At 40.0% G+C, this 17,011-nt stretch overlaps 1 protein-coding gene across 2 annotated transcripts in view; it reads left to right on the plus strand.

Moving 5' to 3' along the window:
• DDX42 (DEAD-box helicase 42) overlaps positions 1 to 17,005 on the plus strand; it is a 52,312-nt gene extending 35,307 nt beyond the window's left edge. For both annotated transcript variants that reach the window (XM_082603276.1, XM_082603275.1), the window contains exons 7-17: positions 5,440 to 5,544; positions 6,944 to 7,063; positions 8,078 to 8,254; positions 8,801 to 8,929; positions 10,010 to 10,109; positions 10,700 to 10,747; positions 11,258 to 11,355; positions 12,306 to 12,582; positions 13,548 to 13,774; positions 15,698 to 15,808; positions 16,892 to 17,005. In XM_082603276.1, coding sequence (XP_082459402.1) covers positions 5,440 to 5,544; positions 6,944 to 7,063; positions 8,078 to 8,254; positions 8,801 to 8,929; positions 10,010 to 10,109; positions 10,700 to 10,747; positions 11,258 to 11,355; positions 12,306 to 12,582; positions 13,548 to 13,774; positions 15,698 to 15,808; positions 16,892 to 16,999 — 1,500 coding nt within the window. In that variant the 3' untranslated portion in view covers positions 17,000 to 17,005. The remainder of the gene's footprint in view (positions 1 to 5,439; positions 5,545 to 6,943; positions 7,064 to 8,077; positions 8,255 to 8,800; positions 8,930 to 10,009; positions 10,110 to 10,699; positions 10,748 to 11,257; positions 11,356 to 12,305; positions 12,583 to 13,547; positions 13,775 to 15,697; positions 15,809 to 16,891) is intronic.
• The last annotated feature ends 6 nt before the right edge of the window (positions 17,006 to 17,011 follow it).

Consider the following 17,011-nt stretch of genomic DNA (forward strand, 5'->3'; position numbering starts at 1 on the left):
TTTGCTTTTTAATTGCTGTAAATCTTTAGTATTTCTCCCAGATCTGGGGCAGATGAGGGGCTGTTCCTTCAAAGTGGAACCAGGAATTACATGGCACTTAAATCAGGAAAAGGAAATGAGGATATCAGTGTACTCACTTGCGGTGGGGGGGAAATCAGTATTTCATCCAGGTTAAATATCAGACTAGACCTTGCATACAGTGATTCTAGATCTGGAGCAGTGGTTCTCAGAGTGTGGTCCAAGGAGTCCTAGAAGGATCTTTTCACGGAGTCTACAGAGTCAAAAGAATTTTCATAGTAATGCTGAGATCATTTACCTTTTTCACTGTGTCAGCATTTGCACCAATGACTAAAAGCAATGCTGACGCATTAACATGAATCAGGACAGTAGCACCAGTTGCTTCTCCCTGCCAGATCATCACAGTCACACACCACTCTCCCCCAAAAAACCCAAAACAAATACAGACCAGTTTCACTTAACAATATCCTTGATGAAACAGTAAAAATTATTTATCAAATCTTGACCTTTATGTTAACAGGTCTTTTTATCCTGTGACAAAATGGGAAGGGCAAATCATTTTTATTGCATGCCAAAATATGACAGTTGTCTCAAGGAAAGGCACTTAGGTGTTCGAGTTGTGAGCTAAGCTAGCTGCTTTTTTTTCATGGAACACCATTTTCACTTGAGAAAATAGATGACACTTCAAGGAAAACAAGTGTCTATTGCCAGTGATAGAAAATCAAGCTTTCAAGCAAAAATTAGAATTTGGGAAACATATTCACCACAGTGAGCTTGATAGCTTTCTAATACTTAAAGTCTGTGGATAATCAACCATGTTATATGTAGTTTTTTAATTATATAATGAAATGTTTTGGATGACCTGCAGACCATCTCAGTGAACCATTGTTTTCAAATGGCCAATACACAATGTTACAAAATCATGCATGAGTAAAGGCTCCGTTCAAAGTGCATGATAGACCGATGAATTATAATGTAACAGAATGTAAAAGTTCGTTGATACAGTTTCAGATTACACAATGAAAAAAATCTTTAAGAAATGTCCACTTGTCAAGGTTTAGTGTAGTATTGAAGAAGAGTTAAAGTCCACAAGCATCTGAAAAGATTATTAATAAATACTCCTGTCCCTTTTCCAACTACATATCTTTGTGAGGACAGATTTTCTCCCTTGGGTTTAATCAGAACAACATTGCAACAATTTGAATGCAGTAGGAAATATTTTCTTAGTCAAACATTAGAAAGATTTGCAAAAATGTAAAGGGATGTTAAAAAAAAGTTACTTTTATTAAAGCATTTATGTTAAAGTGTGATGGGTTTGTTGTGGGGTTTTTTTTAACATCTTAATTGGAGTATAATTGCTTTACAGTGTTGTGTTAGTTTCTGCTGTATAACAAAGTGAATCGGCTATGTGCATACGTATATCCCCATATCCCTTCCCTCTTGTGTCTCCCTCCCACCCTCCTTATCCCACCCCTCTAGGTGGTCGCAGAGCACCGAGCTGATCTCCCTGTGCTGTGTGGCTGCTTCCCACTAGCTATCTGTCTTACATTTGGTCGTGTATATATGTCAGTGCTACTCTCCCACTTCGTCCCAGCTTACCTTTCCCCCTCCCCTTGTCTTTAAGTCCATTCTCTGTGTCTGTGTCTTTGTCTTTATTCCTGTCCTGCCCCTAGGTTCATTAGAACCATTTCTTTTTTTAGATTCCATATATATGTGTTAGCATATGGTATTTATTTTTCTCTTTCTGACTAACTTCACTCTGTATGACAGACTCTAGGTCCATCCACCTCACTACAAATAACTCAATTTCATTTCTTTTTATGGCTGAGTAATATTCCATTGTATACATGTGCCACATCTTCTTTATCCATTCATCTGTCGATGGACACTTAGGTTGCTTCCATGTCCTGGCTATTGTAAATAGAGCTGCAGTGAACATTGTGGCGCATGTCTCTTTCTGAATTATGGTTTTCTCAGGGTATATGCCCAGTAGTGGGATTGCTGGGTCATATGGTAGTTCTATATTTAGTTTTTTAAGGAACCTCCATACTGTTCTCCATAGTGGCTGCATCAATTTACATTCCCACCAACAGTGCAAGAGGGTTCCCTTTTCTCCACACCCTCTCCAGCACTTATTGTTTGTGGATTTTTTGATGGTGGCCATTCTGACTGGTGTGAGGAGATACCTCATTGTAGTTTTGATTTGCATTTCTCTAATGATTAGTGATGCTGAGCATCTTTTCACATGTTTGTTGGCAATCTGTATATCTTCTTTGGAGAAATGTCTGTTTAGGTCTTCTGCCCATTTTTGGATTGGGTTGTTTGTTTTTTTGATATTGAGCTGCTTGTAAATTTTGGAGATTAATCCTTTGTCAGTTGCTTCGTTTGCAAATATTTTCTCCCATTCTGAGGGTCGTCTTTTCATCTTTTTAAAATAAATTTATTTATTTATTTATTATTTTTGGCTGTATTGGGTCTTCATTGCCGTGTGTGGGCTTTCTCTAGTTGTGGCCAGTGGGGGCTACTCTTTGTTGCTGTGTGCGGGCTTCTCATTGTAGTGGCTTCTCCTGTTGCGGAGCACGGGCTCTAGGCACGCGGGCTTCAGTAGTTGCTCACGGGCTTCAGTTGTTGTGGCTCGCGGGCTCTAGAGTGCAGGCTCAGTAGTTGTGGCGCACGGGCTTAGGTGCTCCGCAGCATGTGGGAATCTTCCTGGACCAGGGCTCAAACCCGTTTCCCCTGCATTGGCAGGAGGATTCTTAACCACTGTGCCACCAGGGAAGTCCCCTTTCGTCTTTTTTATGGTTTCCTTTGCTGTGCAAAAGCTTTTAAGTTTCATTAGGTCCCATTTGTTTTTGTTTTTATTTTCCTTTCTCTAGGAGGGGTGGGTCAAAAAAGGATCTTGCTGTGATTTATGTCATAGAGTGTTCCCCCTGTGTTTTCCTCTAAGAGTTTTATAGTGTCTGCCCTTACATTTAAGTCTTTAATCCATTTTGAGTTTATTTTTGTGTATGGTGTTAAGAAGTGTTCTAATTTCATTCTTTTACATGTAGCTGTCCAGTTTTCCCTGCACCACTTATTGAAGAGGCTGTCTTTTCTCCATTGTATCCTCTTGCCTCCTTTATCAAAGATAAGGTGACCATATGTGCGTGGGTTTATCTCTGGGCTTTCTATCCTGTACCATTGATCTATATTTCTGTTTTTGTGCCAGTACCATACTGTCTTGATTACTGTAGGTTTGTAGTGTAGTCTGAAGTCAGCCTGATTCCCCCAGCTCCGTTTTTCTTTCTCAAGATTGTTTTGGCTACTTGGGGTCTTTTGTGTTCCCATACAAACAGTGCAATTTTTTGTTCTAATTCTGTGAAAAATGCCATTGGTAGTTTGATAGGGATTGCATTGAATCTGTAGATTGCTTTGAGTAGTATAGTCATTCTCACAATGTTGATTCTTCCAATCCAGGAACATAGTATACCTCTCCATCTGTTTGTGTCATCTTTAATTTCTTTCATCAGTGTCTTAATAGTTTTCTGCATACAGGTCTTTTGTCTCCCTAGGTAGGTTTATTCCTAGGTATTTTATTCTTTTTGTTGCAAAGGTAAATGGGAGTGTTTCCTTAATTTCTCTTTCAGATTTTTCATCGTTAGTGTATAGGAATGCAAGAGATTTTTGTACATTAAATTTTGTATCCTGCTACTTTACCAAATTCATTGATTAGCTCTAGTAGTTTTCTGGTGGCATCTTTAGGGTTCTCTATGTATAGTATCATGTCATCTGCAAACAGTGGCAGTTTTACTTCTTCTTTTCCAATTTGGATTCCTTTTATTTCTTTTTCTTCTCTGATTGCTGTGGCTAAAACTTCCAAAACTATGTTGAATAATAGTGGTGAGTGTGGGCAACCTTGTCTTGTTCCTGATCTTAGAGGAAATGGTTTCAGTTTTTCACCATTGAGAATGATGTTGGCTGTGGGTTTGTCATACATGGCCTTTATTATGTTGAGTTAGGTTCCCGGGTTTGTTGTTACTTTATCATGAATTATAAATTTAAAATTTGTTTGTTTTAAGTTTAATACAGTAAATATCAATAGATTTAACCTACATAAACAAAAGCTCATTGTGTTTCTGTTAAGTGTAAAGGGTACCTGAGACTAAAAAGTTTGAGAACTACTGATCTAGACTGGAGTATGGGTTATATTCAGCTTTTTAAATATTTCCTTTTGCACAGCTGTTACCACATAAGGAGTTGGCATTTTACATGTGGCAAGTTAAACTAAATATCTGAAACTGATCTAGGAGGATGCATGCATGATGAAGAGTGAAAAGCTAATAAGGAAAAGCTCAAATATTTGAAATATTCATTTAATAAAATATTTGAGATATTTGACAAAGTGCTCAAACTTCATTATCCTGCCTGGGGTATCCCACAGTTGTCTTAATATAATGAGAACTCTGCCAGGAGAGATCAGATATGAAGAAAGGATACCCCTTTCTTCACATTCTTCTTTTTTTTCCCTCTCTTCTGGGTTAAAAAAAAAATGGTGTGTAAAAAATTTACATATTTATAGATTTTTGTGAACAAAGACAAATATTCTTGTCCTCATGGACCTTCTGTTCTGGTAAGAGAAGAGAACTGAAGAAAAGGGCTTAGTGCAGCATTGTGGGGAGCATAGCAAAAGGTCCTGTTAATAATGCTAAAGGAAAACTAAATTCTTTCTTTTTGTTGATAGTACCATAGAAAGAATTAATTTTAGGCTGTATCTAGAGTTATGAAATTTTTGACCACCTATGAAAGGCTTAAGTTCTCCTTAAAAAATAAGTTTATTGTAGACATATCATGTCAGAAAGAGAATCATTTAGCCAGATTCATATGTGGTAATATGCTAGTGTTTTGTATTCTTAGTACAGTAAGCTATGAAAGATTAGCAGAAATGACTTCTTCCCTCTTTGGAATTGGAAATGCTTGGCCATACGTTTCTTAAAAGTTATGTAAACAGTTCCATGTTTTTAAAAAGAATGGAATTCCCTCTAAAGGTAGAGCTCTCCCCAAAGGAAATATTAGAAATGTTTTTAAATGCCGAGATCTAGGTGAACAGCTTACTGCAAAACATATTTAAATGTTATATGATGGAATATCTGAGTCCTTTTTGGCATTAGAGATTCCCTGGTCTGCATCAAGGCTGTTCAAACCTGAGGTGTCCTAAGCGTCTCTTTAGGAAGTAGATTGGTATTTATATTGAAAACAGGAATAAGGAAAAGTACTGGCTGTACTTTTCGGGATTTGTGTCATGAATGAATGAATTCCTTTGTTCTCTCTAGCTGGTTATGGCTTTACTTGTATAATATTTGTGAAAGGTTATTTTGCATTAAAATCAAACTTACAGGATTGACTCTTGAATTCTAGACTAACTTTGAATAATTGGACCTGCAGATTGACTATCCACCATTTGAAAAAAATTTTTACAATGAACATGAAGAGATAACCAACCTCACCCCACAGCAGCTAATAGATCTCCGGCATAAGCTCAATCTTCGGGTAAGTCAGCCATTAAGGCAAATATTCATATTAATGTTAATTAGTGCAGGATTAGTATTACTGCTTATCCAAACTGAAATAATCTTGAATTTCTTTTCTAATAGTCCCTGAACTATCTTTGATAAAGTAATAATTAGATCCCTTGGGCTCTTGTGTCTTGATTTTGTTGTTTTAGTCTTATAGCTGTTTTAGGATAGGATTATTCTTTCTTTCATGTGATACACATGAATGCTATATGTATGTGTTCAGTCAACTTTGTGTGTTGTGTTGGAATAGGTCATGTGACCTTAAAACTAATCAGCAAGTATTTCTGCAGTGAGAACAGTATGCTAAGAACTGCATTGGGTGGGCTAGAGATGAAGGCAAGGGGTCCCCATCTTCAGGAAGAGGAGAAAAGATTGATAGATGTGGACAATACTGGAAGTTTTAGACTATTTCGAAATTAAGATACACTTGCTTCTCAAACTATATACAGCACACATTTTTAATTAGAAGAAGAAATTAACAACTTTAAAATATGCATGTACTAATATCAGAATAATAGTTTAAAATGTCCACTAAAAAGCTTTGGGTTGCACACTGACCACATTGTTTAGGGTGCTGCTAGATGTTACGTGAAACACACAGATAATACAGTGATGTATGCTCTTGTGTGGACAACTTTCTGGCCTTACCAGTTGCTATGTGATGTTTGAACTTGTGTTTTCTGAGGGGTAGGTGGGTGGGAGGGTGGATGGGTGTGTGTGTGTGTACGTACTTGTCTGTTTTCTAAGAAGTACCCCTTCAAAAAAACTTTTAAGTGAAATCCTGATTGGAAATATCAGCATCACCTGAGAAGCCTTGATGGAGGTGGAGCCCAGTTCTTCACCTGGGTGCAGTTCAAACAACGTTTGGCAGTGTCTGGATCATCACTGAGCGGGATGTTAGCTCTTCAGGCATCACTGAAATTGGAGACAGTAGACAATATCGTTGTAACTAGTGGGTATAGACGTGTCTGAATTTGGAGCTCATTTGCACTCTTTATTTCAAGAGTAAATTTTATTTTTTCTACCACCTGGTTAATAGTTATTCGTGGCTTTTTCCAATTTACTGAACATCTTTTTATTTCTTAAGAGAAAATTAATTTTGATTTAAGAGATTTCTAGGCCCTTAATCATTTAAAATGATACGACCATTATCTCAGGAATATTTATCTTGGAGTTTTTTATATGAGGTTTTTAGACCTGTTATTATTTGAATTTTACCTTTTCAAACAGTGTAGGCTATTAGCTACAGACTTATATTTTCACTTCTTCATACTCCAACTAAATGCTAGGTAGATACAGGCAAATATTCTTGAACTTCTAATGCTGTTTGTTTTGAAGTACAAGTCATTCCTGCAAGTTGTCTTTATCTCTAGGTTTCTGGTGCTGCACCTCCTAGACCGGGAAGTAGTTTTGCTCATTTTGGGTTTGATGAACAACTTATGCACCAGATTCGGAAATCTGAGTACACACAGCCCACTCCAATACAGTGCCAGGTAAGTAAAACATACTGAAAGAAAAATGAAGTAAAATGACATTGTGACTTTTTTTTTTTTTTAACAAACAAGTCAAAGCAATGAAAGTGTTTAGTATAGAACTGTATTGACATGGATAGAATTTTTGAAACGTTTAAAAATGAAAGAGCAAAAGTGAATTTTTTACCACTCTTAAGAAGTTGCTGGCTGTTCTCACCTTCTGAGGTGGACTGCATTCTGTCTATGGAATGTGTGTCTTTCTAAATAAACTGCTTTCACTTTACTATGGCTGGCTCTGGAATTCTTTCCTGTGCAAAGCCAAGGAAGGACCCCTCACTTGGCAGCCTGTCCTAGGAACTTGCCTGAGACCTAGGACATGAGGTGGTCTTCTCGCACTCCGCACTTTTCCTTTGATTATAAAAAATGTAGTCAGCTTAGTTCTTGGGGCAGAGCCCTCCTGCCTGCCCACTTGTGTCTTTCACAAGCATCCTATATTAATAAATCTACTTAACCTATTTTAAAAAAAAACATTGCTAAGGGGCTGGGAAATGTTCTCTTGTGTCTGATAAATGTCTTGAAAATATGATCTGAAGAAAATAGTTCATTAGGCCTAGACTGAACAAAATAAAATTTGTGCATGGAGAAGTTTAGCACTGTCAATTATGAGGATTCCTTTGTCCATGGCCTGAAAATTCTCATTTATAACTGAAAGTAATAGCTTCTGTTTCTCATTTATATATGGATTTTATTCATTTCTATGCAGTTCAGTATGTGGATGAGACAGTCTCTACTTTCACAAGGGGGAAAAATTTTTAAAAATTTTAGCAATGATAATATTTCCTGCAGATCAAGAAGTTTATGGGAATTCCAGGTATTTCTTGTTATTCCATAGCCAGTTATGCATAGCCCAGGACATTTTTGTTCCATTGGAAATAAATGTCATTAATAGTCATTTACCCTTCCACAGAATTTCCTTCAGCACATCTTTAAAATTGAAAGTTTGGAGTGGATTTTTTTTTTTTTCTTTTTCTCTAGGGTGTACCTGTGGCATTAAGTGGTAGAGACATGATTGGTATTGCCAAAACAGGCAGTGGGAAAACTGCGGCCTTTATCTGGCCCATGTTGATTCATATAATGGACCAGAAAGAATTGGAACCAGGTGATGGACCAATTGCAGTGATCGTGTGTCCTACTAGGGAGCTTTGTCAGCAGGTATGTGCTTTGTGTATAAGACCCCCTCCATGTGTTAACTGATAAGAGACTAGCCAGTCAAATGGGTAGAATTACCAGGAAACTTTTTTTTTTAATTGTAGTGAAATACACAAAATTTACTATTTTAGCCATTTTTAAATGTACTGTTAAGTGGCATTAAGTACATTCACATTGTTGTGCTACCAGGAAACTTCTGGAAAATATTACGTGTTACAGATTTTCTGTATAACCAAATTATATGGGAACTGTATTTTAAGTTTTCCTCCTGGGTTAATTCATTCTGTTTGGTAGGAGGGCAGTAACAGGGTCGGGAAGAGGAGTGAAAAAGAATAATCACAGCAAGACTTTAGATAGCCTGTTAAGATATGATAATGGTACTCTGTTCATTTACTTCATAAGTAAAATGGTGTTTTTAAAGCATTTTCTAGCTTTTGATTTTCTATTGACATCGCATTCTGTGTGTTTTTCATAGCTCCCTTTTGGGTTATGACAGAGGTATCTGTTAGTGTCACAGTTTGTTAATACGTCGTTATGTCAACTTTGTAGATCCACGCAGAATGCAAGCGGTTTGGGAAAGCCTATAATCTCCGATCAGTGGCCGTGTATGGAGGAGGGAGCATGTGGGAGCAGGCCAAGGCCCTTCAGGAAGGGGCAGAGATTGTTGTCTGTACACCAGTAAGTATGTCTTGGGTTTAAATAGCTTATCAGCCTCTCTTGGTATGAAAAAAATGGTTAGTTGTTGGAGGGCATTTCCCCTAAAATGTGGTAAAGCAGGATTAAGAATACTCTGATGCAATGACAGCTGGTGGCCTTGGTTTAACTTTGATTGCTAGCCTAAAATAGCAGTCCAATAAGATTCTCTCTGCTACGAATTCCCCTCTATAGCAAACAGTTTTTCTTATGCTCTCCTAGAAAAGGGATCCATGCTTACTGAGAGCACCAAGGATCAGAAAGTTGTTCAGGGTATGGTCAGAACTGCCTAGAAGATTGTAGTTTAAACATGAAAACCCATTAATAAGGCTTTAACTTAGGCAATTTCAGAATGCCTCACAAAAAATAGTACTGACCATCTTTCCACAGTTTAAATCAAAATTAATGTAAAGGAGGCTTCCCTGGTGGTGCAGTGGTTGAGAATCTGCCTGCTAATGCAGGGGACACGGGTTCGAGCCCTGGTCTGGGAAGATCCCACATGCCGCGGAGCAACTAGGCCCGTGAACCACAAATAAATAAATAAAAAGCCAAGCATTTGAAGCCCTTTAAAAAAAAAAATTAATGTAAAGGGAGAATCCCGTTGAGTTTTCAGATTTTCTGTTCTTTTGGGCTCTGTAATGCGTAAAGTCTAGTGTCTATTACGGTCTAAGACTGGAGTTATTAGCACTTTTGCCAGGAGTGGAACTCTAGAAAGTTCTTGTAAATGCCTTTAATTATACAATCGGCCCTCCACATCGGCAGGTTTCCCTGTGAGTTTCACCAACCAAGGATTGAAAATATTCAGGGGAAAATAATTCCAAAAAGCAAAACTTGAATTTGCTGCATGCTGGCAACTATTTACATGGCATTTACGTTGTATTAGGTATTATAAGTAGAGATGATTTAAAATATACAGGTGTGTGTAGGTTGTATGTGCAAATACTCCTTCATCTTGTTTAAGGGACTTGAGCGTCCTTGTGGGAGGTGAGTGTGGGTGATCCTGGAACCAGTGTCCAGCTGATACTGGGATGACTATGCTTACTATTCATTTTCTGGATCTCATAGGGTCGACTTATTGATCATGTGAAGAAGAAAGCGACCAACCTTCAAAGAGTCTCTTACCTTGTGTTTGATGAAGCAGATCGCATGTTTGACATGGGATTTGGTACGCTGTGAATACCCGTTTCTTCTGTCCCCATCCTCATGATATTAGTTTTTTCCATGTCTTTCTAGACTTAATTATTTCTCTGCATGAGAGAAGCTAAAAATACTCCTGGATAGGGTTAGACCATAGAGAGATTGCTAAGACATTAACTATTTTTAGGAGTTTTTTCAGGAAAAGTATGTTAGGCTTAACTGGGTTGAGGACATTTGAAAGTACCTGTGAATATAAGGGGAATATCGTCTCTAGGCTTTATTTTTATTCATATGCCTTTGTGGAGGTCAAGGTCTGTGTTCTTAGGTAGGTGGATGTTGTATCATTCAAGGCCTTTTGCTTTCCTGTCCTCCTTGACTTAACCAGCTGTGTGAAAATTCTAAATAGCTATCCTTATGGATTGGAACATCACTGGGCCCAGCCAGTGGTGCTGGGGTAAGTGTTTCTGAGTTTCATACTGAGTGATAGGTCTAGGAGTTCCAGAATCTCCTTAATTCTTACAATGTCTCATGTGAAGATTTTTACTAAAATGACTTTTTCCAGGCATCCCAAACTGTCATAGAGGTACGATACTAATTTTACTGTTCTACTTCTTCCAGAGTACCAGGTGCGATCCATAGCAAGTCACGTCCGTCCTGACAGACAGAGTACGTATGAAGCAGTTTCATTAAGCCATGTTTGTACTCAGAATAAACACCTATATATTTTATAAGCACTCACAGCTATGGCAGCAAAAATGATCATGTGTGTTCTAGTGAGGAACCATAAAGGGGAAGATAATGATGGTGACAGGACCTTAGAGATCATTAGATAGAACTTGCTCATTTTTATAGATGATGAAATCAGGGCTGAGGATTAAATTACTTGTCCCAATTCATAAAGTTTTATCACTGGCTAGAGGCAATACACAGTGCAGATATGCTGATTTGAAGTCAAGAGCCTTTTTCTGAACCATGCCGACAACCCCTGTCTTAAAATGCATAAAGTTAGAATAAGGGCAAGTCTTTTTTTTTCCTTAGTGAATTAATTTTTAAACTAAATTTAAAGTTCAGGTGGGTTTATTTTTTTAAAAACTGAGCAGTGTCAGTGGGAAGCTTAGTGGGTATTCAAAAAAGAAGTCATATTGTTTCTTTAACAGAATTTACTTTACCTTTTAGCTCTCTTATTCAGTGCAACTTTTCGGAAAAAGATTGAAAAACTGGCCAGAGACATCCTGATTGACCCTATTCGTGTGGTGCAGGGGGATATTGGAGAGGTAACCCTAAGCAGGGCTGGATAGGATCCCAGTGGGTTATTTCTCTTACTATGGTGACATGGAATTAATTTCTTGCTGTTGAGAGGAAAAAATGTTGTGCATTTACAGATGAGGCACCATGTTTCAAATTTGCTTTAAAAACACCAGGGTTGGGGGGAATAGGTGAAACATGATTATCAAAATGTTAATAATTGTTGAAGCTTGGTGATGGATACATGGGAGTTGATTTTGTTCATTTTACTCTTTTTGAATGTTAAAGTTTTTTCCAGAATAAAAGGTTTTTTAAAAAAAAATATTTTGGGGGGGGAAAAAGCAAGTTTTGCCCGAAAGACTACTGGTCAGTTAGGATGGAACTGACATCGTAAGTGATTGTGGGAGTAGGCCTGCACAGCGTGGAGTGGGGAGATTTGAAAGGCCTGGTGAAAATGAGTTAAGGGTTTTTTTTCCTTACCTATAAATATGTCCTACGTGGAAAATTTCTCTGAATTGCGATTTGGAAATCAATTAAGGCTGCTTTGAGAATTCCTTAGTTTGCTTGGTATATTTATTAAAGTTCTGTGCAGTTAGCTTTTTGACATTGTCTGCTTTTCATCGCTGAGTGCCTTCTACATGCATGTATGAGTTGTACTAGGAACACTAAGTGGGAAGGACAGAAAAGGAGCTTACTCTATTGGGAATGATCTGAATAGGCATATAGAAAAGTATTGAGCAAAGCACTGGGGCTTACAGATTATTAGGTATAGGTACACGTCAGGGGAGGTGGAGAGCAGTGTGATTTGCTAAGGGATGTAAAATTTGAGCTACACTTGACTTGCTGAAGAAAGGCCCAAGGAGAAGAGGGATTATTCAAGGTTCTTTCAGATGCAGGTAGAAAATGTGATGGCTGGTCCTAATTCAGGTGCCCTGTGGCACAAATGTCGCAATTATCTTTTTCATGTATTTCTTTTCAGGCAAATGAAGATGTGACTCAGATTGTGGAGATTCTGCATTCTGGGCCTATTAAATGGAACTGGCTCACCCGGCGTCTAGTGGAGTTTACCTCTTCAGGAAGTGTCCTCCTGTTTGTTACTAAAAAAGCCAATGCTGAAGAGCTAGCCAATAACCTTAAACAGGAGGGTCATAATCTTGGCCTGCTCCATGGTGACATGGATCAGAGTGAAAGAAACAAGGTTATTTCAGACTTTAAGAAAAAGGACATCCCAGTCCTAGTGGCCACAGATGTTGCAGGTAGGGTATGAATTTCCCCAGTAACCATGCTATGAGGGTGCTGTGTCTTGCTATATAAGACCTTTAATATCTGAGGAGGCTGATTGAAGGCACTCTGCTGGCCTGGCTGGCCATGCCCCGTGGTGCAGCAGTTCAGAGCACAGTGATTACAGTCTGGAGCTCTGGGTACCACTTTTTTTTTTTTTTTTTTTTTTTTTTTGTGGTACGTGGGCCCCTCACTGCTGTGGCCCCTCCCGCTGCGGAGCACAGGCTCAGCGGCCATGGCTCATGGGCCCAGCCGCTCTGCGGCACATGGGATCCTCCCAGACTGGGGCACGAACCTGTGTCCCCTGCATCGGCATGTGGACCCTCAACCCCTGTGCCACCAGGGAAGCCCACCACTTTTCATTTAATGTTCCTCTCTGAAAAAAAGAATCCCTGCAGTTGGAAGACACTTGGGGAAGAAATTGTTTACACAGTCACATCGTGGGCTATGCCCCTGTTGTGTGTCTGAATATAGTACACATCTTACATTGATTATTTAGTTTGGTATACTTCACTCAAGATCAGAAAAAGTTTTGAAGTGTGAGTTTTGAGTTTGTTCTGCTGAGTTTTAATAGCTACCCTTAAAAACTGGTATTTTCTTGCAGAAAGGAGATCACTTCTCAGCTTCAGCACACATTTGATGTTGGTTTGACTTTTTTTTTTTTTTTTTTTTTTTTACATATTTCTGGTGCAAGAGTGAGGCCACGGCAGTTATTGATAGTAGAAGATAGATGTCCCTTACACACTGAGTTGACCCAGCATCATAGAATCTACGATAGTGGCATTGGTTCTAGAAGGGCAGCTTACGTGCCTGTATCTCAGCACACCAAACCACGCACTTTGCTTAGATAAGAGGAATGTGGGTTCTTAGGTTAGCATTTGGGGATACTTTGGTGTTTCAGCTCCTGAAAAGAATAAAAGAATTTTGTTTTTTATTTCAGCCCGTGGTCTGGACATTCCTTCAATTAAGACTGTCATCAACTATGATGTGGCACGAGATATTGATACCCATACGCATAGAATTGGCCGAACAGGACGAGCGGGTGAGAAAGGCGTGGCCTATACCTTGCTGACACCCAAGGATAGCAATTTTGCTGGTGACCTTGTCCGGAACTTGGAAGGAGCCAATCAGCATGTTTCCAAGGAACTCCTAGATCTGGCCATGCAGGTGAGGGGCTGGACACACTTCAGGTTGCTCCAGGTTGTAAAACAAAGCGAAAACATTTCAAGATGCCAGAGGCAGATAACATAGAAACATGACAGTAATGTTGGGTGGGCAGCACTTACGAAGTGTAGATTGGTTATTGTAGGACATGAAAACTCATCTGGTCTGCTCATCCTCTCAGCAACATTTATGTTGAAAAGCTTTTCCTTTCTTTGTGCTAAAATCTGTCCCTGTGACATTTCTTTCTGCTTGCCCCATGTCAGTCACACTTGTGAGCAAATTTAATATCAAAGAAAGCTACTAGTCTCCTCACTGCCCTTTTTCCCCAAACAGTTTTTTCTTTGGGGAGCTAAAAATGTATGATGTCTTTTAAAAAAAAAATGTATTTCACTACTTCTCAGACCTAGATCTCAGACCTTTGACTACACTGCTTACCAGTTTAAAACTGAGTGAGGCATTCTACTGAATTAAATCTTGAGTTGTCTTAATACACACAGTCCCCAAATTACAAATGGATTTGGGATATACATTCTGATAGTAGAGACTTATGTGTTTTTCAAATTCATAGGCCAGCCTACAGAACTGTTCACCCATAATGCAGTTGTACTGTGGTACTGCCCGTGCTTCCAGACCTGGGAGTAAAGGACCTGCATTGCAGGGGAGAATAGAATAATGTTTCCTTTCCTCTCCCGGAGAGCCAATCCTGAACTAAATACAAGATGTATTTTGTCTGTGGCATTTTCCTACATCTCATTGTGCCTCAGGCTTTCTCTGCTCTCAGACTGATCAGCTTCCCTGATTAGCACCTTGCCCAGCCTGCCCTACCTGCCCTACCTTTCAAGTACTTTTTTTTTTTTTTTAATTATTTATTTATTTATTTATGGCTGTGTTGGGTCTTCGTTTCTGCGCGAGGGCTTTCTCTAGTTGTGGCAAGTGGGGGCCACTCTTCATCGCGGTGCACAGGCCTCTCACTATCGTGGCCTCTCTTGTTGCGGAGCACAGGCTCCAGACGCGCAGGCTCAGTAATTGTGGCTCACGGGGCTAATTGCTCCGCGGCATGTGGGCTTTTCCCAGACCAGGGCTCGAACCCGCGTCCTCTGCATTGGCAGGCAGATTCTCAACCACTGCGCCACCAGGGAAGCCCCCTTTTTTTTTTTTTAATAAATTTATTTTTGGCTGCGTTTGGTCTTCGTTGCTGTGTGCGAGCTTTCTCTAGTTGCAGTGAGTAGGGGCTACTGCAGGGGCTACTCCTCGTTGCGGTGTGTGGGCTTCTCATTGCAGTGGTTTCTCTGTTGTGGAGCACGGGCTCTAGGCGCGTGGGCCTCAGTAGTTGTGGCATGTGGGCTCAGTAGTTGTGGCTTGCGGGCTCTAGAGCGCAGGCTCACTAGTTGTGGCACGTGGGCTTAGTTGCTCCGCGGCATGTGGGATCTTCCTGGACCAGGGCTCGAACCCGTGTCCCCAGCATTGGCAGGCGGATTCTCAACCACTGCGCCACCAGGGAAGCCCTCAGGTACTTTTGAGTGTAACGTGATTGTCAGATAAAGCTCTAACCTCCCCCAGGGATGTTATATATAGATTGTCTGAGAAATAGAGAATAAATTCATTTTCCTCAAGGAAGTTAGAAATGGCCAGAGTAACAGCTCTGCATTTGAGGTGTATCTTAATTACTTCCCTTCCTGGAGCCCCTGAAGGAAGGAAGGAGCAGTAAAAGGAAGCCTTAGATAAGGCTGCTGACAAATATGATGGGTGAAGCTACCAAAAAGAAGCTAATCTGTGGTACCTGTGAACAGTTCCTCCTTTGCTATAGATACATTCGCAAAAGATGAAACAAAAAGTTCTTCCCATTTAGTTTCCTCTTTGATCTTGTCCCGTTCCTCTGGGCGCCTCTTCCTCCCATGTCTTAACCTTGAATTTTGTTCAACGCAGAATGCCTGGTTTCGGAAATCCCGCTTCAAAGGAGGGAAAGGGAAAAAGCTGAACATTGGTGGAGGAGGCCTAGGCTACAGGGAACGGCCTGGCCTCGGCTCTGAGAACACGGTGAGTCCTGGATGTTAGGATTATTCTCGTCTGAGAGCCTCTTAATGTGACTTTCTATTGAAGAAGCACCTATGTGTCCTCCACTGACTAGGTATGCTCAGGATACCAGCTTAGATTAGCAGTGGTTCTTAAACTGTGGTCCCTGGACCAGTAGCAAATGCAGACTCGTGCCCCACCCTAGACCTGGTGAATCCAGTTCCGGAGGTGGGGCCCAGCAGTCTGTTCACCAGCCCTCCAGCACTGGCCTAGAGCCGCAGGGTCACTCTGTAAACTCCAGCTACAGCTTGTAACTAAACTCAGGAATGATTCCTACACTCTGGGAAATCGAACCAGAGATATGAGAGCTAGCTTTTCTCACAGAACAGTAACAGAAGCTCCCTGACTGGCTTTCTTAACTTTGTTTCCTGTCACTTTGATTCTTAAGCTAAGGAAGAAAGCTGCCAGTCTCCATTTATGCATCATCGTAGTTAACTTGGTGTCTTTGTTACATAAATAATCTGTCCCCATGTTACAGTGATGATGATGATGTGGATCATGCAGATGATAGTGGTAACTGATACTGAGAACTTAACATGTGCCAGGGCCAGCCCAAGCAACCACACGTGTTAACTCAGTCTCCACAGCCACTCAGTAAGTACAGATGATAAAACTGAGGCACCCAAGGTTACACTGTGGTGAATACTGAAGCTGAGATTTCAGACTCATTAGGGTCTGGATTTGGAGCCTGAGCAGTCATATATGTGCTGTACTGCCTTGTGGCCTTTTCAGCTTTAACATAATTTTTACATAATTCCATAAACATGTTTATATTTGTGTCTGTAAATAATACCAGGTGATCAGCTTTGGGCTGACCTCATTTCTGACTATTAGGGTTAGTTCCCAGAAATAGTATTATTGGGTTGAAAGGCATAAGCATTTTTAAATGATTCACTACCATGCCTTTTTCTCACAAAACGTAACTTTCTAAAAATCTCCCATTCCCGTTTCAGCTCCCACTTCAGTTCTCAGTACATTGAGGCCCAGTCTGTGGCAGTGGGCTTTCCTACTTACTCTTCCATCCTCATGAGTGTGTTTATTTTTTAGGACCGAGGAAGTAACAACAATGTAATGAGCAATTATGAGGCCTACAAGCCCTCCACAGGAGCCATGGGAGATCGGCTGACGGCAATGAAAGCAGCTTTCCAGGTCTGAAATGAAGCGTTT

Source organism: Mesoplodon mirus, assembly GCF_964341445.2.
Source record: "Mesoplodon mirus genome assembly, chromosome: 18".
NCBI lineage: Eukaryota > Metazoa > Chordata > Mammalia > Artiodactyla > Ziphiidae > Mesoplodon > Mesoplodon mirus.